This window comes from Blennius ocellaris, assembly GCF_963422515.1.
Source record: "Blennius ocellaris genome assembly, chromosome: 16".
In the NCBI taxonomy this organism is placed as follows: Eukaryota; Metazoa; Chordata; class Actinopteri; order Blenniiformes; family Blenniidae; genus Blennius; species Blennius ocellaris.
This window is the reverse complement of record NC_137665.1, coordinates 6521594-6546584: the sequence shown is the minus strand read 5'-3', so window position 1 is coordinate 6546584 and position 24991 is coordinate 6521594. Positions and strand designations below refer to the sequence as shown.

At 46.1% G+C, this 24991-nt stretch overlaps 1 protein-coding gene across 2 annotated transcripts; it reads left to right on the top strand.

Annotated features, from left to right (window-relative positions):
• Positions 1-1304: 1304 nt before the first annotated feature.
• Positions 1305-23750, top strand: glis2b (GLIS family zinc finger 2b). Of its 2 annotated transcripts, none has more exons than XM_080512106.1 (7): positions 1305-2311; positions 20144-20345; positions 20789-20919; positions 22180-22335; positions 22428-22561; positions 22643-22761; positions 22869-23750. In XM_080512106.1, exons 2-7 carry the CDS (start codon positions 20168-20170, stop codon positions 23609-23611), a joined length of 1461 nt encoding a protein of 486 aa, XP_080368232.1. In that variant the 5' UTR covers positions 1305-2311; positions 20144-20167; the 3' UTR covers positions 23612-23750. The 2 variants fall into 2 exon arrangements, with proteins under 2 accessions (XP_080368232.1, XP_080368231.1); XM_080512105.1 differs by having other exon boundaries at positions 1305-2316.
• The last annotated feature ends 1241 nt before the right edge of the window (positions 23751-24991 follow it).

The window sequence follows — 24991 nt, the reverse complement described above, 5'->3', positions numbered from 1 at the left end:
AGTTGGTTGTGAATAATGCTCTGAGACAAATATAATAACATTCAGACGTTGGATTTGTATATTTTGTTTTTAAATGTCTCAAAAATTACGATGGTGTCATTTTGCCTGCCTACAGTTCCAAAACTCCTAAATATTTATTTCAATATTATATTATACAGTCAAAATTTTTTTATTTTTGCTTGCAAAATTATTTTTGAGAAGTTATGTTTTTTTGTTTTATTTTTACAAACCTGACCTCAACTTAAAGACCAGTGTTTATGCAGGAACCGCATAGTTGAGAACTATGCTCCAGTCTGTAGTTATTCACCACAGTTCTTAACAATATAATGATAATAAATTTGAAGTTACACTGTGATTTTGAAATTTTGAGGAGGGACTGCATGTAAATACAATCACTGATCTGAAACAAATAGTCCCCGAGGCCGAAATCCAACCTGAAGGCTCAAATCAAACTTGCAGGATATTGACTGGAATACTTTAATTATATATAACTGCTGTTGCTAATAGGGATTTTGATGTTTATGTAACGCTCCACTGAAACCTGAGGATCAGATGAAGTGACACCTTTTTCCTTTTGCCGGAATATTGTCACTCCTGTCAGCATGAATATGCAAAAGAATGTAATATATTGCAAATAGAAAGCTTGATTTTGTGATTATATAACTGCATTTTGCATGAGAAAGCAATGTTGAATATATTATTACAGTAGGTGGAATTTGCTTGAATTGTTCGGGTTTTGTAAAATGGTATTAACTGTGTGACATGAAATTAAATCTTTTCCATACCTTACTCACATCTTTGCACTTCAACAAACAAACAAACAAAATAGAAATCTACGTAAACATTGTCACATTGTTAGATTATTGCTCCGGCCACCATACAGAATTGGGACTAATGTGACCCCTGCATTAAAATAAGTGACACCCCTGGACTATAGAGACTCTCTTTACTGTGTTTTCTGCAGGATGTCCGAATCAGTGGAAACAAATATAGTCTGCGGTTCCTAGTTTATGTCGTGTTGTTTTGATTCTTGCAGGAGTGATAAATGGAATAGAGAGTCTGACTGCTTCCATGACATCAGTGTGTTTTCACCGTCTGGGGGACAGCCTGTTGCAGCAGATGTGGTGGCCAACAGGAGGGAATAGATTCCTCCAAAGAACGTCTGGGGAGGGAAACATTTAGCAGGACTACAAAACACGAGGGGTGTTGCTCTGAGAGCTGGAGAGAGAGAGATATAGCCATGAGGACAGAAGGGGAGAGGGGCGAGGGGAGATGGGGGGGTGGGTTTGGAGAGGAGCCGGGGACTGCCCATGGTGGATGGGCGGAGCAGTAAGCATGCGCTGAGCTGGCAGACTCTGGGCTGGTCCTGACGGGCTGGCTGGCTGGCTGGGCTCCGGGCGGCTTGTCTGTGCGATTCAGACGGTCGTGGGGGGAGACTTACCACTACCACACCAAACACTCAGCGTCTCTCCTCGGAGCGCGCGGACGCAGAAGGGACGCGGGGACAGACGGGAAGCGCGCAAGCCCCGCACGCACCTCGGCATCTGGGGGGAGAGAGAGAAAGAGAGAAAGAGAGAGAGAGAGAGCGAGAGAGAGAGAGAGAGAGAGAGAGAGGGAAAAAAACGCACCGAAGAGGAAAAGAGACGATCCTCCCACCCTCCCTCCACCCAACCCGACACCCCGCAGCCAACCCGCCCTGTCCACCCTACCCACCACTTCGTGCCATCCCTCTGGTCCGAGCTGCCCTCCCGCTCCCCCCCCCCCCCCCTCCCCACCCTTCCTGGAGAACCACGACCACCCGGAGGAAACCTCCACTTGACCAGCGTTGCCATTAAGCGATGCGCTTTGAATTTAAGAAGAAATTACCTTTGCGCTCCTGAAGCCGGGGGTCTTGACGGATTTTGGAGTGTTTACACTTCTTTTTTTCTCCCGACCGGTGTCCAGTTGCCTGATAACATGCAAAAGAATCCCCCCCACGACCTCAGACAGAGCTGTCATCCCTCAGATATTTAAACCAAACAGCTGCCGCGGACGCTGCGTTTTGAGCGTATTAGTTCTATCCCCCCCCCTCATGCTGAGAAATAAACCTGACAATGGTCTGGGAGCGGACCGCCTCTCCAGACACATAGTAATATTCTCTCAAGACGTGTCAGCTGTGTGTTTAGTTGTTATCGGGAGAGAAGAAGAAGAAGAAGAAGAAGAAAAAGAAACGACGGATTGACGGACGCTGTTGGAGCCACGGGACTTTGCGCGTGAAGTTTGCGCCGGGGAGACGGGGACCGAGCCGGAGACATCCGCGGCGTTTTCCGCTGTAAGGTAAGCAGAGGAGCGACCCGGTCTCTGCCTGTCAATTCAGTTTATTGTCCGCCTGGCGTGCGTGTGTAAATGCGTGTGTACGCGCGCACGGGTGCGCGCGTGTGTGTATCCACGCTGGTCTCCGTGCGCCCCCGCGATGTGGAAAAAGCCGCACGGGTTCAAACAGGGCAGTGACCTATTTTACAGACACTCTCTCTCTCCAGCGGTGCAATGAAATCCTGCAGCTCGGACAACCCGCACTGTCCGCGGCTTCCACCGGCGCGCGTGTGTGCACAAATGGTGGCGGCCTGTCTCAACCGTGCAACCTCCCTGAAACCAGCAGCCCACTCCTCACTTATCAGGCACAGATCATGCCCTATATAATCATATATATTCAGCATTTATGTATGTATATCTGTCTATCTATATATATATAAAATAAAGGCAGAACATCAGCCATCTCAGCCAGCTGTTGAGTGAGATACTGAAGTCTGTGACGTTTGCCACAACATCTGATAAAGAGTTCAACGTCTGCAGACTGTTGGCAGTCATTTAAACCAGTGATGTTTTGGTACATTTAAAAGAGAAAGAAAGAAAATGAACATCAACCTCGAAATCTGTTGATTAAACAAGTTGCATTTTATTGTGCCCTCCTCATTAGAATAATCTTCCATCAGTTGCGCGCTGTAGTCAGAAAGTATTTGCTTGCAGCTATGCTTTTGATCACAACAGTAAATATGTGACTGCAGATGACTGCAAGCACTTTGCAATGCTCCATAACCTCAGTTTAGATGTTTTTTTTCTTTTAACACACTGAGAATGAAACGGGAGAAGTCTCTTGTCTTTTCATTCTATCATATTTGTTTAATCTGTCTCTAAATTAGTTGAGGCCAAGCATGTAGTCCGGGGGGGCAAGGATGAGCGCAGGCGGAGAGGCCCAGATAAAGAGCTATTTTCCTCCAATTAAGCAATTCCACTGTCCCTGAGCCTAATTGTGTGCACACTGGAACTGGGGTTTGGGATGGACCTTCTCCCCATTGGCTGCCTCCCATGGGCCCATTGTTACAGAAGATGCCAGGGGAGAGCAAAGCCCTGCCAAGGCAGACCGAACAAGGCCTGTGCTGGAGGGAAAGAAGGCCCGATCATTAAAAAGCATTAGGCTACAATGCAAATCGAGGCACACTTGGGGGCTCTGGACACATTTTGAATGGAAGTAAAATTACTATATTTCCAGGGTGACTGGGCAGTGCTTTATGAACAATATTACACGTGGGTGACTTAGTCCGATAGAAAACATGTGAGACCGGAGGTGGTCTGGCCGTAGGCCCACTGGACTTTTCTCAAAGTATGTGAGGAAGAGGAGCAGTGAAAGAGGCCGTGCAGGCTTCCTCTGAAGAGAGAACTTTGACTCCCTCCCTCTCTCAGGCCCCTGCTATTTAATCCATAAACTGTCCCTGAGCCGTGCACACAGGTGCTCCTCACATCCACGAGCTGCTTGCTGCATTGTTTATCCAATCAGCTGATGATCAGTTCAGCTTCAGGTCAAGCAAAAGATAAATCTGAGAGAAAGACCAGGGCCAGACAGAGAGGCATCTAACGCCATCAGTCCTGGTTATCCAGGCGACGCCTCTCTCACGCAGCACTTAGTCACTGCAGAGGGAGAAAAAAGAAAAAAATCCCTCATCTCCACCGTAAAGCCAGATGTCCGTCGTGTTCCAGCTGTGCTTCTCTGACATCTGCGGTCACACAGACGATACGACATGTTTGTGTGTCTGTAGAATTTTCTTTCACTGTATATTTTCTGGTCCTGACAACATGCATGTCCGTATGTCGCTGCTTGGACAGTTTCTGACAGCAACAGCTCGGGCAGAATTTTGGTTCGAGTTTGACACCAACTATCATAATGTGCTGTAGTTCGTCCACCAGTGACTGTATTCCATAGGACTCACCACGATGCCAGCCTTTGCAATCCAATCATGGGTGTGGATTTCACACACCCTCCCCCCCCTCCTCAGTTTTCCGGGCGCCTTGAGATTGTGCCTCACGCCGCAACTGTGTGACATCATTCAGAAAGGCAGCTGTTTTATGGTGGAAAAGGTGGGCCCTAATGGCATATTCCTGCGTCAGAGAGCAACCACGAGACGTGCTGTGGAGGGACGCTGGGAACCCACTTGTACTTTAAACTTGACCCGATAAAAATACACGGCATCTGATAAGAGGATGGATATTTTCTTATTGATTCTCACCTTGTGGCAAATGCCGCCACAAATAATTTGTCCCCTGCAATCTAAGGTGACAACAAAAAGTTGTTTTTCTAGAGCCCCCCCCAAAAAAAGAAACAACTCTGAGGAGGACCAATATTACTACCAGCAAGTGGGTGTGATGTAAGCCGCACTGGTAGAGCTGGTCTGAGTGTTTGAATTAATATCACAGCGGGGATCCATGGCTGCCAGGGATTACGGTCACACTGAAAGGCAACTCAGCAGCAGGGGAGGGAGGATTACATTGGTCAGTGAATGAGGCAGCATGCAGTGAAAACAAGGCACCTGATGCACACTTGTATTTGTCTTCACGCTGACAAGAGTCACTTTATTCTTTTTAATGTCGGAACTGCCTGGTTTTAATGTCAAAAGTGGAATAATTTTTGCTACCCATGGCAGCTGCATGCCTTTTGTTGCGTTTGAACACGGAGACAGTTGATTTGAACAGCTTTTCGATTGATGTAATAAAGTGGTTACAGGTGAAATACAGCCACTGTTAAACTGTTACTTATCAAATGAAAGGCATGGTGTTGCTGGAGTGAGAGAATGGGCTACATTGGGCAAACCCAGTGCGAAGTGACAGTCTTCATGCTTGTTTGAAAGAAAAATATGAATATCATTTGCTAAATACATTTCCAATCCAATCCACTTTATTTATATAGCACATTTTTAAAAACGAAGCATTTACAAAGTGCTTCACATACTGCACATAAAACTAAACAGTCCAACACTAAATAAGTATAATCAAAACAGATGAAAAACTACAAACACATTAAGAAACTACAAATAAGAATAAAACAATTCAAAAGAATAAATAGAAAAATAAAGACGCTTAAAAAGCAATAAAATAAATGAGAACAATAAATAAAACAATAAGTAAAAGACACAGGGGACCACACGATTTGTATATTACAGATCCAATGAATGTTTATGCCTCATATTGAACTTGTCCAGGTTGTACCATACATTCACCCATAGTCGGCTGGGATCAACCTCGGTGCCCCTGACCTGCGTGTTAAAGCGGAATAAATGAAAGATGGTTTAATAACTGATGTTTCTGTTCGTCATAGATAAAAGCTATAATACAAGTCACCAGCTAATATGACTCAATAAGAATATCAGACAAAGCAGACCAGATTAACGAGTTCAACTTAAGTTAAACTTGAGAATGACTGTAAATTAGTCTCAGCTTTCATAACATCAACAGTCCAAAACTTTCCACTTTTTTTCCACAAACTCCCTGATCACTAATCGTTGCCATGTGCCTGCGGAGTGACACAGTCGCACTCTGGAGCGGTGCAGTGTGATGTGTCATTGCGCGGCGATGGCAACCCTCCTGGACAGATGCGTTAAGAATAGACAAAAGCGGATACAGGGCTTGACTCATGCTGGCTTACAAAGTGAAGGAGACCAGTGCACAGTGTGTTGCTCCCTGGTTGGCCGGCGCTCACACTGCATTTTTCTTCAGTTAAACTGTAACCACTAATCACCTCGCAGCCTCTCTGTTTCCTCCTGGAGCAGACCATTCCCAGGTCTCCAGGGTGGGTTTAAGTGTACCCGTGAGGATATATGGTCTGCTCTTTTTTTCTTTTCTTTTTTTTTTTTTTAAATCACCTGTGTGGGACATCCCACGTGAGTGCTGAGCTTTTACTGTCTGCGGGGATCCTTCATGGTGGAGTTTAGGGGTCACTTCATTTGCTGTAAGCCTGCAGGCCTGCATTTCCAAAATAAACACAGACAAACTCTGTGCTTCACTCCAACTACTCCACCCTACCTCTTCTTATTCTCTTCAATGCGCCTTGTGCACTCCACACTCAGTGTTTCTATGATGAGAAAATTTGTGCTCGCAAAGCCCTGCAGACAAAATGCAGACCAAGTCTAGGGCAGAGTGCTGTCGGTGAGTAAAATTTGAAGCAGGAGAGCTAAGAGATGGAAGAATAAAAGCAATGAAAAGGATCTGACACAAATGGTGGAGGAACTAGAAAAGTATTTTTACTGCTTCCTGTAAGTTTCCAGTGCCGCACTTAATATTTAACCTGTAGATGAAAGTAAAAGCAGATTTAATTCAGGGAGCTGTGTGCGACATACAGCAATATGCTCTCAGCAATGCAGGTTCACATGACGACGCAGCTGGTGTGTATTGTTATTTACTTGCTCAGCAGCACTCCAGCAGTTCAGTCTGACTGAGGTATGCATGTGTGTGTTTGTAGTTCGAAATTAAAAGAAAGGGAGGAGGTGGGTACGAGGGGCCATGTCTGTAAGTAGCACACTGAGAAAGGGGAGTGTAAAAGAACTGATCTGATAGTGTTTAAGAAAAGGGCATGAAGGAGAGACGTGTTGAGCATTTCTGAAATTTAAATAAGGTTCTCAAGTCTGGGCCTGGGCCTGGCTCTCTCTCTGTCTGGGCATATCCAGTCCTGTCAACTCGCTTCCAGACTTTGCCCCCTTCACCCCCTCCTCCTACCACCCCCTTCGTCCCACCCTCCCTCCTTCTTCCCTCTATCCCCAGTTCCCTGGGACTCCATCTCCTCCTTGTTTTTTTGTTTTTTTAAACTCTGCTTCTGCTTCCCTCTTTTCCTTCGTCCCTCCCTTGCATTTTCGTCCACCACTTTCCATGAGCCCCCAGTTTCATGAGTGACACGTACATTATATAAGTGGCTCTCCATCGTATACGTGCAGTAAAACAGAGAGGGGAGAGGGGAAAAACTGTAACTGTTTACCTTCTCTGTGGTGTTGTGGCGATGTTGCCAGCACTAATTTAATTCATATGTACCATGCACATTTTTTTCTTACAAGGGAGCCTTATGTAATTGAGAAATGTTTTCACTTGTAGGTTTCATTTAGTGTAATAAAGAGTCATTCTGACCGACAATGCTTTGATGAAACAGAGTCACCATTTTTCTTTGGTTGCTAAAAGTTAATTTAGGGGTTATATTGAATATTTATAGTGCTGCCTTTGGGCTGCTTGTTTGCTCAGGTCTCAATAAATGTGGCTGTCAGTCATGGTGGGCTTAGCTGTTCTCCGTCTGAATCTAAATGTCAGTATTGATCAAGGACACGAGGGTGTACAGAAGCACGAGCATCACCTTGCCCTTCAGCACTAATTGAGATTCTCTTTTAAGTCTCATTCGTTCCAAGACTGCAGATATCCTGTGTGATTGCATCGTCCACAGCAGATCTATTAGCTGTTTGGCATGTCTGGCCAAATGGGAAGAGGAATCGGCTCCAGATCTTTGTGACTCTTGTTCCGACAGATCGTACGAACTGGATGTGTCAACAAATTTAAATCAAGAGTTTCGAGCTGCTCCATTTTACAGCATTATGCTCAACTCTGTCTGTCGCCATCTCACTCGCCCTCCATCTGTCCCTTTGCATCTGTCTCTGCTCTCTTTTTCTGTTTCTCTCTCTTGGATGGAGCCGCAAAAGATGAAAGCTGCAGGGTGGAGCCTGTCACTTAGTTGAGCATAGAAATACTGGGGGGGGGAAAAGGAGAGGAGATGAAGACAAAGAGAGGAAAAAGAAGAGGGTATTGAAAAGACTGTCATATTGACCTTGTGTTATTGCCATCCGAGGTAGGAGGGGCGGAGGGCTGCTCAGAGAAAGCAGGAGCTTCATGTGAGGGAGGAGACGACAGGGCTGCCATTAAGTTGGCACAGCCTCTTGAAGAAAAGAGAACACACGCCTGGTGTGTACATGTATGAGAGCTCACATGAGAGGATTGCTGGAATGGAGGTATAGCAGACAGTATGTGTGCGTCGGAGGGGGTGGGGGTGGTCACACCCAGATTTAAAGAAGCAGTCCATGCCAGTCGTCCTGCGGTGCCCCCCCCCCACACCCCCCCCACCCGGCAAAACTCACACAAACACACACATCACGTCACATAGTCCACTAATTGCTCTCTGCTGTTTTGTATTTCTCCCTCTTCCTGTTTTGTTCTCTTTTCAATATGCTTTGGTTTGGAAAGCAGAACCTCTGCCCCGATCCTCGTCTTTGTACATAAACACACTGGTGAGCTCATATAGACTCACATTTTAGCAAACAACCACAAATGGAGACACTCACTGTTCGGGAGTGCATCTCTCTCCGCCTCTCAGTGCACCACAGGTGTCATCAACCCTTTCAACAGACAAACAGTAGCCATAAACAGTAGCCATAAATTCAGAGGTGAAAAAGTTAGAAAGTTGCGACACCGCCGACTTAAACTTCAGCAACACTGCTGAGCAATAAAGAGAGCCCCCACCACCCCACGCCTTGCCCCCGGGGGGTCGTGTTGCATAAAGCTGTTGTTGAGCTCATATTACCCCGGCTATTGAATAAGAAGACCTGCTTCCCAGGGATTTCACTGCACACCCTCGACTTATTGAGTTGCAAGCAAATGAAAGTGGTGGGGGTCAGTGTGTTGCTGTGAAAAGGGTTTGTTTCTCATGCGTGTGGTGCCATAATATCCCCGTCCAGGAAATGACTATGAGACAGACGCACCCCTCCCAAAGCTGGAGCGGTACCACAGTACTCTGAACTGGCCCGAACACCACAACACTGAGCCAGCGTACTACTGCACACTGCCGCGTATGTGTCTTTCAACAAAAAGCACCATGGCTCCCTTAGCTCTCACACGGTTGCTTGAAGTTGTTGTTGGAGGCAGACCATATTGGTCCCGCAAGTGTTGTTGAAATGAAGTTTGTGTCCTTATTCTTTACTTTTTCAAGGGGTAAAGGCAATGATGATGATATTCATGAACCTTCTTCAAATTGATGCTGATTCTCAAGCAGAGAAACATAGAAATCTCCTTTTGGGTTTAATTGCTTATGCTAAATACACTTAGTAAGATTTTAGAAGGAGCCTACATCAGTAGTGGTTAATTATTGATGTACGTTAATGTGTCCATTGTCAAACTTTGCTCAAAGACACCTGTTCCCTTTGTTTTGTGCTGAAGTCATTTCTCTTGAGGTGTAATCCTGACCTGAGGTTTAGGGAGTGGCCCGCCAGCAGAGGCCTTTTGTGTTTGTAGGTGCGTGCATGCGTGCGTGCCCCGAGGAAACCTGGTATTTTAAAGATTCAGGCAGGTGCCAGTGCTTTACATTCCTAACCTGACCTTGTGCTCATTTCTGCTGCCTTCAGGGGAGGTCTGCCTCTCCAAAAAAACGGTAAAGCTGAATGTGTGTGGGGTTCCTTTGTGTGTGTGTGTGTGTGTGTGTGTGTGTACATCTGCACAAGACTTTACCAACACTTTTAAACTTTTAATGCCCTATAAAGTGCCGTAATCTCACATTCGTTGCTGGTTTAAGTGCATCTTGTTTGATAAGATCACGCTTTGCATGCATCCCCTGCATGCCTCTACATATTCACTGTATACAGTCTGTGCCAACATGTTATCTGAGCCGCCCAACCAGAGAAATATGGGGAGAATGCCACTTTGACAAATATCCGTTGATTTTATACTGCAACTCTAGCTGTGAGAATAATGCCGTGAGTCAGCTAGAATGACAGCATTTGGTGTGGGAGTAGCGAAGAACCGTCACTTCCGAAATACAGATCCTATCCAGGAGTCCCAGCAAAACAGACACAGCTGGTTCGTGGGCTGACGAGAGGACAAGAGCTCAGAATGCGCACTGTTCACCCAGATTCAAAAACGATTCAGAAGTTCCCCCAGCGCACTTAAGAAAAGTTATGATACAATCGGTATGCTACGGCCCAATCTATGACGCCCCCCCCCCCCCCCCCCCCCCACAGACCTCACCACATACACCCAAAACAACAACATGTTTACCTAAAGTTTAGTCCTGAATAACTGTAAAACTGGGCTGTTAACTTTTATCACTGTACTTTTTAGTCTATCGCCCACCACTAGCTCCCACAGCCTCCCAGACTGTTTTGCTCTCTCTCTGTCTGTCTGTCTCTCTCTCTCTCTCTCTCTCGCTCTGGCTTCATTCCTTCTTTTCTTTCTTTCGCCTCCCCACCTCCCTTCTTTCCTCTCCTGTTGCTTTCCTGCTGAGCGTGGTGTGGCGACGCCCCTGCTTGGCTGGTGAGCCAACTCCAGACCCTGTGATTGCACGCAGGAGTTGAAGGATTGCATCACTGCCTGTTGGGAGAGGCCACAGGAATGGACTAAAGAGGAGGGGAGGGGGGGTCTGTGAGGGATAGGGAAAGGAAGAGAGAAAGAGTGATGACAGACAATTAGGATAATGTCCAAAAATGAATCAGACAGTTTGTTGTTTATATGGAGGTATGAGGCAAAGAGAACGAGGGATGAAGAAGTGAGCATTTGAGGGAATACGATTTCATAGGTCGCCGGGTGTAAAGAGACCCAGGAGAGTAATTGGGAGATCAAAGTGAGCCATGGTGGAGATGTCAATCACATTTCTTGAGTGAAAAAAACAATCCTCTCCTCCGCTCTCGGGTGGTGGTAGGCCCCATGCTGCGATCATTGGTTACTGCTGCCCTTTGCTGCGCTGCAAAAGTGCTATGTTGTGAAATGCCCCACGTTATTGTAAGATTACTCACCACTCTTCAAAGGTTCCGGTGCCGGCGTGTGAAGTGCCTCTAGCATTAGTGTTGGATAGGTTCACTGCTTAATCAGTCACCACACGATCAGAGTCATCTTCCTCGGTTGGGTTGCAGGGGATTCGCTGTTTAACATGAATTGCTGTCCTGATAGTCGATGGATTAAAACTGTTTTTAGTTGATTAGAGACATATGCAATTCACGTGATTCTGACAAGGAGTAGATGGGAGAAAAACAAACCAGTGACTCGAAACACATGTTGCTGCACGTGGGCTTTCAATCACATACTGTTCATGTCATATAGCAGCTACCAGGCAGTCTAATAAATTGACGTATGGCTGAGGGGGAAGTTTCCTACCCTCATGCCAATTTGTAGTCTCGCTCCTCTGCTATACCTTCCCTCTTCTCTTTTGTCAAGAAAGAGCAAATTCTCCATTGCTGTATTTTCACTCAGAAGCAAACTCGATTTAATTAAAATAAATTCCTGGATGTTGTTCACCTCTCCCCTGCCTACCACACTAAGAGTTGACTAAGGTCACCATGCCATGTCATAATCTCTGGTTTAGCAGGTCATCAGGCTTATGGACACAATGTGAAGTCTCAGTCAACTGGCTTTTTATGGATCATTCAAGGTTTAATCTGACATCATGGCAGACTGAGCAGAAGTGCTCCGTTGTCCAATCTGTCTCGACACTGCAAAGATGTTGTTATTGAAAGTGGTTCAAAATTGTTCTGATGGAGACTTATTAACACTTAAAACCTTGTTCAGTATGGGTGTAATGGTTGAAAGCATTCCCAAAAATGTTATGATTGTTGTAAGTGTTGTACTTATACAGCTCATAATTTGCAGCAGAGCATAAAACCACAAGTGAAGGTAACATTCATACTGCAAGAGTTTTGCTGTTCATACCAAAGTTGTGCATCGTAACAACGTGTTGTTATCCGACCACACAAGGGCTTTCCTTTGAGCGTCTCTTCTTCTTTCGTCTTGTAGCAGTTGCCTTTTGACAACAAACCACAACGGCGACCCGCCCTCCTCGTTCTGTGCCTCCCTCCCTCCTGGCACCTTCCCTCCCTGCCTGCCTGCCTTCTGCCTGGAATTCCTCAGTGTCTGAAAGCCCTGGCTGGAGGCCATCAGTAACTTACTGAGAAGCTTCCTGTTGCACTCTCTCCCTCCTTTCCTCCATTGATCCTCCACTTTTTTCCTTTATTTCCTCCCGTTGCATGTTCTTTTCTCCTCTGCTGCCTGGTTCGTACCTCTCTGCATCTCTATCTCATCTCTGTGAGCTGTATTTTCCCATTTTCACTGGTGTTTTCTTGTCTCTCCGTGTGCTGCAGCATGTTAATGCACGTGTCGCTCGGTCTCTGTAATCCAGCTGTTGTGACTTCAGAAACCTATTTTCCCTCAGTCGCCTTTCATGTGCATGTGGCTCGATGCATGCTGCCATTACATAATCTCATGAAAGATCCTGTGTGGCTCTTTGGAGCAGGGTCACAGAGGGCTGGTGCAGCTTTACGTTAGAAAAGTGGAAAAAAATTGAGATCATGCAACTTCTTAAAAATCTCAACGTTATTTAACTCTGAACAATTACTGTGAATACAGGAAGTCATTTTGTGAACTATTTGCAGTGTAGGTCAGAGAATACTGTGGTGTGAGAGGAGGACCAAAAAAAAGCTTAAAGTGTAAACAAAACAGGGGCATGTGAGAGAAAAAGAAAAGTAAAAAAGAACAGAATAATGGAATAAGGAGAATGAGAGGCCCTGAGGAGAAGGACGAGTGGAAACTGAGGTTTACTGTTTGAGGAGGTGGCAAACTGAGAAGGACAGAAGCAGGAAAAAAATCTGTAAGTTGTGTGTACGTGTGTGTACGTGTTGAGTGATCCATCAGGGGGCAGAACCCAGGCTGAGGCTCGGGTGTGTGCCTGTGTCAGCAGAGGTGGGGTCGCGTCACTCGTGGTTAATACCTCAAGAAACGTCAGCGATGACACAAGGAAAAGCGAAGAAAAGCACCATTTTGGGTCCGTTTTCTCATGTCCCAGTTTCTAAACTCTTGAAAAATTGGGCATTTGCCCCGATTCACCTCAGCCATGTTTTTAATAAATAACATGCAGTTTTGGAGAATATAAGATGAAATTGATTGATTGAATTGAGTCGTTAGAGCACAAATGCCATGATGCTGCAAATAAACCTACGGAGTGCAGTGTGTATGAACATGCTGGGAAACTTGCCGGCATAGTTACTCTCTTCTTTGTCCAGGTTGCAGATGCTGAGTCCATCTGTGAGGGGTCGTAGGTCACGCCGCACCCACACCTCACTGAGTGACCTTTGACTCCATCCTTCACACCTGTTGGATGGAAAACCCAGCAGGTCTCGCCACGAATGACTCCGCGTCTGTGGATTTTTAAGCATCATAGAATTACAAAACCTGATGGAAACATATTTATGAAAGCACACGTGTGGGATTTAGTTCAATTGGCTGTGGTGTTAAGTTGGTTTTTGCTCACTTTTCTTTAACATACGAATAAGTATGTGTACAAAATCATCAGCAATGAAAACAAGAATTGTAAAAGTCTTCAAGTGTACTTTTTTTTGTGAGACCATAACAAATATAACCATGGGAAGTTTTCAGAGTGATTCCCTCTCAACTCATTTGATGTGAAACCTGCAGCAGCTGGTTGATGCCTCACCATCTGCACTTGATAACGTTGAAGTATTTACCAAGATAAAAGGTTACCATGTAATATGAAAGCATGGCCTGCAGCAGTTGTTACCTTCTGCCTGTAATATAATGTTTTATCACAGCTCATCAACTGTCCAGTGTTTTAACACAACATGTTAAACTTCTTTTGAATCACAGTCATTAATGCCATCAGCTGTTCGCGGCTATCGTTCCCACCATGCTCTCTTTCTCTGGCTCTGTTGGCTGTTTTCTCTCGTACCGTGCATGTGTGTGTGTGTGTGTGTGTGTGTGTGTGTGTGTGTGTGTGTGTGTGTGTGTGTGTGTGTGTGTGTGTATGGAGAGAAAGAGAGCCAGCGAGCCCTGGGGAGAGATGGCTTACCTCCTACAGACCACCTCCCAGGGTCACAGCAGGAGGGAGATTAAGTTACAGCCAACCTCAGAGGGGGCAGCACACACACACACACACACACACACACACACACACACACACACACACACACACACACACACACACACACACACACACACACACACACACACACGCACACACACACACACACACACGCACACGCACACACGCACACATTCTCTCGCTCCCGAAACGCTTGCAGAAAACAAAATATTGCACAATACAATTTTATATCCTGTAACATAATCATCTTACACTGCGCGGCCATTACATTCTCTGATGCTTTTTATTGGCTCTCATTTCTGCCCAACCGGACTGAGACCAGGAACACAATCCTCCTCATCGCCTCAGATCTGATCAGGCCAAAGATCAGTCGGTTGGAGAAGGGTCAGCGCTGATCTTTGTAAGCCCGGCCTCAGGGCACCGAGGTGTTGAAACATATACCCCATGTTTGACCCGATCCCCCCCCCCATATGTGCTACCTCACCCTTTCACTAACCAGCCTACCTTTCTCAGAGCTTACAACTTCACCCTGGAATACACACATCCGGGTTTTTATTTTTCTTGTTGGTTTTTTTCAAAGGGACTCGGGCTGGAAAGGCTAATGCAATGAACTAGGTGACGAAGATTGCTAAAGAGGACACACAACAAGCTTCTCTTTGAGGACTCTTCCTCTCTCACTTCCTCCTCACCCTCATATATCCTCGCTGTGGCCCCCTTGGTCATCGCTCCTCTCCGCTCTCTCTCTCTCTCCTGTTCAGCTGCTGTAGTTGGTGTTTACTCTGCCGGAGAGAGGGAGAGTGGAGAGGGCCCAGAGAGGGACAATGCTGCCTTTCAGAGACACTGTCGACCCCACGGCCGAGCAAGGAAGTCTGCATGGGGGCCAGCCAACACCCCTTCTCCAAACTTCACAGCCACCCGCCACGAAGCTTTATGCACACACTTGCATATCACACAGACTTGCGCGCGCACACACACACACACACACACCTCCGGACAGTTTTGCCTCTTTCTACGGTTCCCCCTGTCAGTGGGCCCTTCTCTCCGTTTCATGTTTCCCACGAGGCCTCCAGTCGGTGACTGTGGTTCTGTGGAGGATACCGTCAAGATCCTGTAACTTCAGTCCAAGATTCACACACACACAAACACACACACACACACACACACACACACCGTGAGTCACTACCCAGCCAGTCTCTGTTGTTTCTCCACCGTGAAATCATCACGGGGGTAGGCTGAGGTGAACTCCAGCAGCAGTGATGGATTCACTGGGAGCTGTCGTGATCCACTTCACTGAAATCTGGGGTGACCTGATGAGTGAGTGGTTGGTTAAACCAGCCTGAACAATCACTGGCTCATATTCCATACGACTGCACTTCTTCTACATGTGTCAGTGCATGTGATTCTCCTGCTGTCTCTCCCTATTCGTTTTTGATTTTCACTTCATATGTCAATTCATAAAAATGACTTGAACTCCCCTGAGATTGGATTATGAAGCTTTGGTTGTTTTAGATTTATAGTTGTGTCTTTGCATTCTGTTTTTTTTGTAGGATTTCATAGAATTTCCCCAAATATTTGTCATGCTGGCTGCTTCAAAAGAAGTATAAACATTTAAAAAGTACAAATGTAATGTATGTGATGGTATTGATTTAAAATCCAGCTTGTCCTTAAACCAGCTGAGAATTTTTTTTTTATTTTGTTTTACTTTTTAACAATAGAAAGGACAACAGGGAAATAAAAAAAGAACAACAAAAAAATGAATGTGTACATCTGTGAAGGCCTCCATATGAAATCCAACATGTCTGTAACAAGGCAGAAAGCCTGAGGTGAAGGCCATGGGACCAAGATCTTTGAGGTGAAGTTCATATACTTTACTTTGTACAGAATATAGTAAAATCGGTTGACATCACTACTTTCTAATGTTGTAACGAAGTGGGCCCTGCCGAGGGTTTCAATTCAAACCCGTCTAACCAATCAAATTGACCGACGGCATCTAGAAAAACAAGGAGTCTGGAAGTGATGGTATGGCCGACTCAGAGCCCTGATCTCATTATGTCTGTTTGGGATTACATGAAGAGACAGAAGAACTTGGACGTGTCCTGATCCACAGAAATTCTGTGGTTGGTTTTCCAAGCTGTTTGGAACAATTTTCTGGCTCCTGAGTTTTTTCAAAAATTTGGTAATTTATGTTGTTTTGAAGGCAAACTGTGTTCATGCAAAACGTTTGTTCACTTCATATCCTGAAAATTACAAAAACAGTCAAATAGAAATCTTTAAAAACATTTGTATTACATCTTTGGCATAGTATTGCAGGTCTTACTTGTAGAGCCATCTTCTATTGTTGAACTGAGGGAATGTCTGTAGTCTCAACGCGTATATGGAAAACATTTCCTGATTTCTTATTGTAAGCTATTATTCTTTAAGGTGGAGCTGTCTTAACTCGCATATTGTTTTGTTGTTTTTGTCTTTTACATTTATTTGAAGCAGACTGAAGATCATACTGAGGCTTTTTTTTTATATTCATTGTCCAGAAAAAAGAGAAAGAAAGCAAAATGGCCTTATACTTGTTTTGCAGGTTTCAGTTTTCACCATTCAGACATAGTGAGACACAAAAAAATATTTCTTGTTGTGTTCCTCCTACAATACATGGAAATCACTTAAACCCCTACAGTCAATATCCAGACCATAGGGGTTTAAATATACGTTTTCAATATTCTCCTCCCAGGTTGAACAGTTAAAACAATAATCGGTAATCAAATATGTGCTGGATAATTGTCAAATAAATTAAACAACATTTCAATTAAAATATGTTGATGTTAGAAATCCCTCCATCAATCCAGGAGATAACTAAACACACAGAAGCACAATTCCTTACGCATACCTGCCGCCAACATAACGTAATCATTACGTCTTCTTTCAACTCTGGGAAGAGAAAACGCCTGCAGACAGAACATGAAAACTCCATACAGACATTACTCCAACAGAATTATCTTGCTGTGATGAGACATTGAACTCTTCATTACAATGAAATTTGAGGGCGGAAGGGATGTAATACTAAACTAAAAGCTGCAGGGATGGATGCTCTATTGCATTATACTGCTGATTTGAACTGGCACTTCTCCAGCGCACAGCATCGTAAACGATAAAAACAATGCACTTCATTATATCTCTGGAAAGGCGCTTTAATGGCTGGCTGTTGTTTAGAGTAGAAAGTGTATAGCTCTCAAAGCGTCCTAAATAAATTGGCTGTACAGGCCATTATGGAGGTATACATATGGGACGGTTTGCACGTGGAGCAGGAGAGTGCTTGAGTTTGGAGACCAGACACTGGAGAGGCTTCCAGGCAGACAGAGTTGAAATGATGTGACACGCTACACTGATCTATGCCTCTGAGTTGTGTGCTTCCATGTGTTAGTCTTACTATGTTTAATAGCGTGGATTACGACGCTGATTGAGGTCCAGGGGGCCTCTTGTCCCTGCAGTGGATGACAGCAGGATTTGCAGGAAGGTTAAGGTAACTCATGGTCTGTGCCTCCGGGTATGGGCTTTTACTCATTCAAAGTGAACAGCGGACAATTTGATGCTACTTTGGCCAAACAATAAGGCCAAAATCCTTGGCAGTTCATGTGGAAGGAGTTACAGTAAGTTAGTCATACAACTCCAACACAGAGAAAAGGCAAAAATGGAGATGCAATATTCACCACATCTGTGAAAGAAGCTTACATCTACCCTGACGCATCTAAGCGGGTTTGCTCACACAGATAATGAAGACATTGCTAAGACACTTGAAATCACCAAAGTCGAATGCCCTCTATTGTAAGCTTGAAGTGATAATTTCTAAGAATTATTGCTCTAGGACTCTTATTGCTGTAATATACAACCTCACCATGAATTAACAACAGTGAGTTCCCTTCAGTTCACAGTAAATGGGAGTACCAAGCTGATAGTGTGACGTCTTTCTAAGCAGAATATCTCCAGAGATGTGTGGGTTATGTGCTCGTCAGTGATCTATGATCAGATTCAGAAAAAGACAGATTTGTCTTCAGATGTTTGTTTTTTTCTATGTGCATGTGAGGAACACGAGTGCCTGTGAGTGCATCACTTTGAGATCTCGCCGATACCGCCATAATGCTGCTCTGTGTGCATATTTTTTTTATAGTATGTTCCCTCAGTACGTGTGTGCATTATCATCCCCTTATCTATGGCTGATTGAGTCCCAACACCCCGTCCCTCTCTTTCTGCTTCTGTGTGTGTGTGTGTGTGTGTGTGTGTGTGTGTGTGTGTGTGTGTGTGTGTGTGTGTGTGTGTGTGTGTGTGTGTGTGTGTGTGTGTGTGTGTGTGTGTGCTGGTGGCCATCCCTTGATGAGATGGCGAACCTGGTGACCTCCCTGCTCCATGCCTCCCAGACACAAGGGCTTCTCATGTGGCCCCTGGCCAGTAACTCTCAAAGCCCACCATTCACCACCAACCGTGGCTTCTGTGAGTGCGAGGATGTGTGTGAAAGAGGGGGACGACGAATGAATTTGTCGGAATTACAGTTTGAATAACTGCATGTGTTCGTGTGCGTGTGCGCGCATGTATGTGTGGATGGGAATTTATTCCCGTTGTGGGGGCCAACATTTGTTTTAGACGGTCACACTATGTGGACAGACTTTCTTGTGGAGATGAAACCAAGTCTTTTATATAGAAAAATGTTTCAAAGTTTTAATAAAAGTAGATGAATAGTTATGGCAGAAGTTAAAATAAATCTACAGCTATTCAATGTAAGTCAATGCCATATCACTGAACAGTAATATGCAGTGTGTAACATGTGTAATCCGGTTCTTTGGTACTCATAGGGATGCCCACCTGACCACACACTTGCCTTAAGTCAATGAAATGAATCCCAGAGTTGGGATTTGACTTTTCACCAATTAATGGAAGTAACTGTCAAGTATGTGCATGTGCACATGCATGTACACATGTGTGCTTGTATGTCTTCTATGTAATGTGTGTATGCGTGCTACGTGGACACTTGGAACAGAAATGTAGGACGCGCTGCAACTGCGGAGTTGTGTGCGTGTGTGTGCCTGGGGTGAAGGAGCAGTGAACCCTACCGCACTCTGTTCAATGGCCAGCTCGGCTTTAATCCTGCAGGACGGCATCAGCACTGCCAGAACAAAAAAAAAACGATCTCACACTAACCGAAGAGGGATTGATGCTGAAGTGAAATACCTTATTTTTTAGTTCTTCGGTTTGATGTTATTCAGTAAGTCATAAATCACCTTATTCTTTTACTAATGGGAGTTCATGGAGGGGTCTCGTGGCTGAGGAAGACCACGAGTAGAACTGACAATGACAGCGAGATGGAGCGTTCTGCCCTCAGGCTGGGTCCAGAGGTCAGTGTGTTTAGAGGAGGGAGGAGGTGGACGGAGCGGGTACAGCTGGACTTGAAGGCCTGTGAGGGTTGCCCGTGGGTCTCAAAGGTCGGTGGTGTCTAAAGGTGCACACAGTGGAGGTTGGGAATGGGTGAGGGTGGGGGGGGGGGGGTAATGTGACAGGGTGCAAGGGCTTGTGGCGGGCCGACCAGTGGGGTGACTCAGGGCCAGCAGTGGGGGCGACCATCTGGATTGGATCGTAGACATTCCTTAGGAAGAGAGTGCGAGTAAAGGTCAGGATGGAAAAAGAGAAGGGGGTCACTGAGCTCTGTGTGTGTGTGTGTGCGCGCGCGCACGCACGAGTGTGTGTGTTTATTTTTCTTTGGCTTACTCAGTGTTTCAGCTCATGACTGTGGCCAGTTTGCCATTGTTGGAGAGTATTTCATACACAGCGGGACTGTGGAATGCGCCATACTTTCAACAACAGTCACATGGTGAATATCGCAGGTGTAGAAAAATCTGTCTTTTGCGATCTGTCACTGTAATGTTGTGTGAAATAAAATGCATTTGTAGTTATATGGACGCCCAGTGTGGGTTCATTAATCCAAGTTTTGGTTAACTCTGTGTTGGAATTCTGCAGTTGGGAGGTCGGCGAGTTGCGGAAATGCTGTCCTTGGACGAGCCCCTGGACCTGAAGATCCCTCGGCGAGCCAATGGGAAGGACAGAGTGCTGCGCTCTCCTGCCCTCTCCCTGCTGCACCCCAAACGTGCTCGCCAGCTCCATATGGCAGATGACGGGACAGCAGTGATAGAGCCAGCCTCACCAGCGTCGCCACGCACAGGTACACAACGGCAAGACCTAACTGACACGGCCACGTGTGTTAATGGACGCACTTTAATTCAACTGAAGTATTGATTTGATTATTTATTAAATTACAAAACCCACTTTAGAAATAAACCCAGTTTACAGTATAATAGTGATGATGGCCTATTGAAGGGGGCATTTCTATCAGGCCTCTTCTGAAACACGACTATGAATCAGTGTTATCTGATTCCCTTTCAACCACTTGGTTTCTCACTGTTTGATCAAGTTCATAAGATTTCTTCCTTGTGTTGAACTTTGTGCTCAATGTAACTGTACCTGAGAACAAGAAATGTCTCTCAAACAGACAGATTTCAATTCCTTATGTCCCCCATGTGTGCTTTTTAAAGACAAAGCGCTCCGGTGTCGCTCCCGTAAATCTCTCTAGAGTGACAGGTTGCTGCAACAGGTGTTTGTTTTCAGGTGTGCAGGTGGTCCCTCACGATCGAACAGACACTCCCACCCCTCCTGCGGTGGACCTCAGCATGTCTCCCTCCTCTCGCAACACTCCCAGTTCCCCGGAAATGACCAACAGCCACTACGTCCCCTCAGGGGTGAGCACAACCTCTATGCTATAAGTTCTTCTCTGGCTTGCCTACATTTTTTTCCCCCACACTTTTACCTTCTTCACCACAGCAGTGTCTTTCCAATTCCTACATCAGGCAGAAAATGACTCGGCCTGCTGGGGTCAGCAATTCAGGAACAACATGGTGTTGTGTCATACTGGCATAAGGGAATCAGGCTGTTCGAGGGGTTGGAGGCCTCCCTGCGTGTGTGTGTGTGTGTGTGTGTGTGTGTGTGTGTGTGTGTGTGTGTGTGTGTGTGTGTGTGTGTGTGTGTGTGTGTGTGTGGCTCTTATCAAACACCTCTTGTGTCCCAAACAAATAGCTCTGCCTGTGTAACTTGCACTCAGTGGCCCTGCTGGCATGACGTGTGTGTGTGTGTGTGTGTGTGTGTGTGTGTGTGTGTGTGTGTGTGTGTGTGTCTGCATGTATAACTGGATTTAAGGCAAACTACAGCCATGCAGACCTCACGCCGTCTAATTCAATTCCCTTGCAATTGAATTGAGACATGCTGGCTGGGGCCATTCAGCCACGCTGCTTCCCAGTAAGTCCTGCACAGCCCCCCTCGAGCCCCCCGCCACACTTCACCTCTTCCCCGTGGATCTTCAGGACACAATGGCTTATTCTGACTTTTGTCTGTCTCACGTTTAAAACTATGGTTGTACACACACACACACACACACATACACACACACACACACACACATTCCTCCTCTCCCCATCACAGAGAATTGGTCTCATTTTATGAAATTTGTCACATGTACATATCTGAGATGGCTGAAGATGAAGATCGTCACGGCATCGGGATCCATTTGCACCGTTTCTTCATTCTCTGGTTCATAGGACTAGTTTAATGTATGTCTTGCTTATTGTGTCCTCGACATGTTTTCAGGTCTCCTCTTTGTTTTCTGCTCGTGCTGCATTACACCTTGTGTGTGTCTGTGTGGGTGAGCCAGTGCATTTAGCTCTTTAAGACCCAGCTGAGGCTCAGTGAATCTCACAGCTTTCATGCTGAGCTCAGGGATGTCGCACACGTTGGGTAACTACTCGAGGAAAAACAGAGTTGGCTTTTCAAAGGGAGGGATAAGAATCGGTGTGTTAGTGGAGTTTCATGCTCTCCTTCGGTCGGGGCCGTCAGCTTGTCATCCGCATTTTCATCACATGTATCTGTCTTTCTTTCACGGCCAGCAATTTTCACAGTTGCTGCTCTTCTTTTTTATTCTTTCTCCCCCTTTTTATTTTATTTCTCAGAATTCTCACATCTCGCAGGCCTTTCAGTTCTTTGTGCCAATCGGAGCTGGTACAGGTCTTCACCTGCCGTCCTCTATGTTCATTGGCCAGACGAGTGACAAGAGAGCCTCTCCAGACCTCTCGGCGGACGAACAACTGGCCTGCCACTGGAAAAAGGTAAAGCCCAGAGAACGAATTCATGTTGGAGTTAAACCTTGGATTGGATCAGCAGGGTTTCCTCATCTTTGATGTGCTCCTCCCTCCCTCAGTGTCATCTGCTTTTTGATTCGCTGCAAGACCTGGTGGACCATGTCAATGACTTCCATGTAAAACCTGAAAAAGATTCTGGGTACTGCTGCCACTGGGAGGGCTGCGCTCGCAAAGGGAGGGGATTTAATGCCAGGTACCAAAGTAATTTCCTGGGATATAAAGGGAGAATTCTAGATGGATTTTTGTTTTATGATTTTTTTTTTTGTCGCTGCAGGTACAAAATGCTAATCCACATTCGCACTCACACTAATGAGAAACCTCATCGCTGTCCCACCTGCAACAAGAGCTTCTCACGCCTGGAGAACCTCAAGATCCACAATCGCTCACACACAGGTCAGTTGCCTACGAGTGTTTTATGAAAAGAGAAACATAAAAAGCATTTCGGTGGATGGGTAAGATTTTGTGAAACGAAGCACTAAAGATTTTGACATCTTCTGCAGGTGAAAAGCCGTACATTTGTCCTTACGAGGGATGCAACAAGCGCTACTCCAACTCCAGTGACCGCTTCAAGCACACACGCACTCATTATGTAGACAAACCCTACTACTGCAAGATGGTGGGCTGCTTAAAGCGCTACACAGACCCCAGCTCCCTCCGCAAGCACATCAAAGCCCACGGCCACTTTGTTGCTCAGGAGCAGGGCTCTTCAGGGGGGGTGGGCTCACTGCTGAAGGGAAGTCACAGCGGAGGGCTTGTCGGCGTTGGAGGGAAAGATTCAGAGATACCCTACATGAGCGGAGCCCACATCATCATTCCCGGGGCGGCGGCTGCTCTCCTGGGACGTCACGCTCTGCAGGGACTCGGTGGTGGCCTGCCCCTGTCCCCCCTCAGCCCTCGGCCCCTGGACCTCAGCACCCTGGGTTGCCCCAACTCCCCTCCAGGCAGCCTGGGAGGCGCGTCCATCTTGTCCTTCAGCGGCTCCCCGCTGGGTTTGGCCAAGTCCCCCCTGCTGTCCCCGGCGTTCCCTTCCTCGGCGCTGGGCCTGTCGATGGTGCCCATGCTCGGGGCTGCGTCGGAGCGCCGGTCCCAGAGCCACCAGAGGAAGAAAATCCGCGGAGAGGAGGTGGAGAACGAGGTGACTGGGGGAGTTCTGAACCTCTCCACAGGGGGGTCTCATGATCCCCTATCCTGGGTGGTCATCCCTCCAGGCACCGTGGTGCTCAAGCCAGCTGTGGTCAACTGATATACACACACACACACACACACACACACACACACACACACACACACACACACACACACACACACACACACACACACACACACACACACACACACACACACACACACACACACACACACACACACACATTCCAGAAGAGCTCAGGGGGTTGGGATGGGAGGGTATTAGAGGTCAAAGGTGATCAGGATTGGCTTGCACAATCATATCCACGCAATGCATTTTGAAGAGACGTCGGAAAAACAGACGACAATAGAGATACTAATAGAACCTACAATCAGAAAAGAGAACCTTTTGCCTCGCAACAATCAAGCAAACGACGCGGGCCTCACGTTTAGGTTGGGAACCTAAAGCAGGGGTCTAAACGCTCCGTTCAGGAACATGTCTGGCTGTGTATTTCTGTCAGGCCCGACAATGGGCTGCTCGCTCTTCTCTTACTTTGTACTTCATTCATTCCTGTTTGCTGGTTCCGCGGACGAGGACCAGCAAGTCAACCGTCTTAGTGCTGCAGTGTTCGTACAAAAGTCCTGATTCACCCATTAAGTATTTATATGAACTGTACTTTGACAGTGTGCCTCCAGCTTAGCAGTGAGATACATACACCATGAATGACGCGCCCACCGTGCACGCCACAGGAAAACGTTCATATTATCATAAAGTTGTGACCTATTTTTCACAGGTTGCTGTGATTAATATGATTCAGACAAGCTTGCCAGGCCAAAGCAAGTGAACTCAAAACAGTCTTGTACAGATAAACACAACACTTCATAGTGTCAGCCGGTGAGAGTATTGAAACCTCAAAACTGCTGCTAAGCTCTCTGCTCCCCCCCTCAGTAGCATGGGAAAGATCATTTTTGACAATCGGTCCCCGGGTTTCGGGGAGGGCGACCAACAACAGACCAGCCTAGTCCACCAGAATGTGTGCCAGGTGTGCGGACTAGGGGCTTTCAGGGCACGGAGTGAGTTGAGGACTTACAACACAGACAAGTGGTGTTCCATCACCTGGCAATGACCAATCATCACTTCCTCCACTTCACAAGTGAAATTTACTGCACTGGTACATCTGACTCCCCCCTCTGGCAGGACATGATACGTAACACCCCACTTAACCATTTTACAGGACCGGCACTGCTTTGGCTCCGGGATTGTCCAGCTTCTTTCCCGTAATTGAATCAACACGGCCAGTCTGCGTATGAAAGAGCCACTGTGGCGATAAACAGTGCTGTCTTGTATATATCTTCTTCTTCTTTTTTTTTTTTTTTAAGTGACCAAACACAAAACCAGCTGTGAAAAACAGGTGGTCATCCAGTTTGACTTAGTTCCTGTCAGTCGATGTTTTGTTCTAAGTTTAACAAAAATAAATACCTTGGAGTGAGGTAAGTG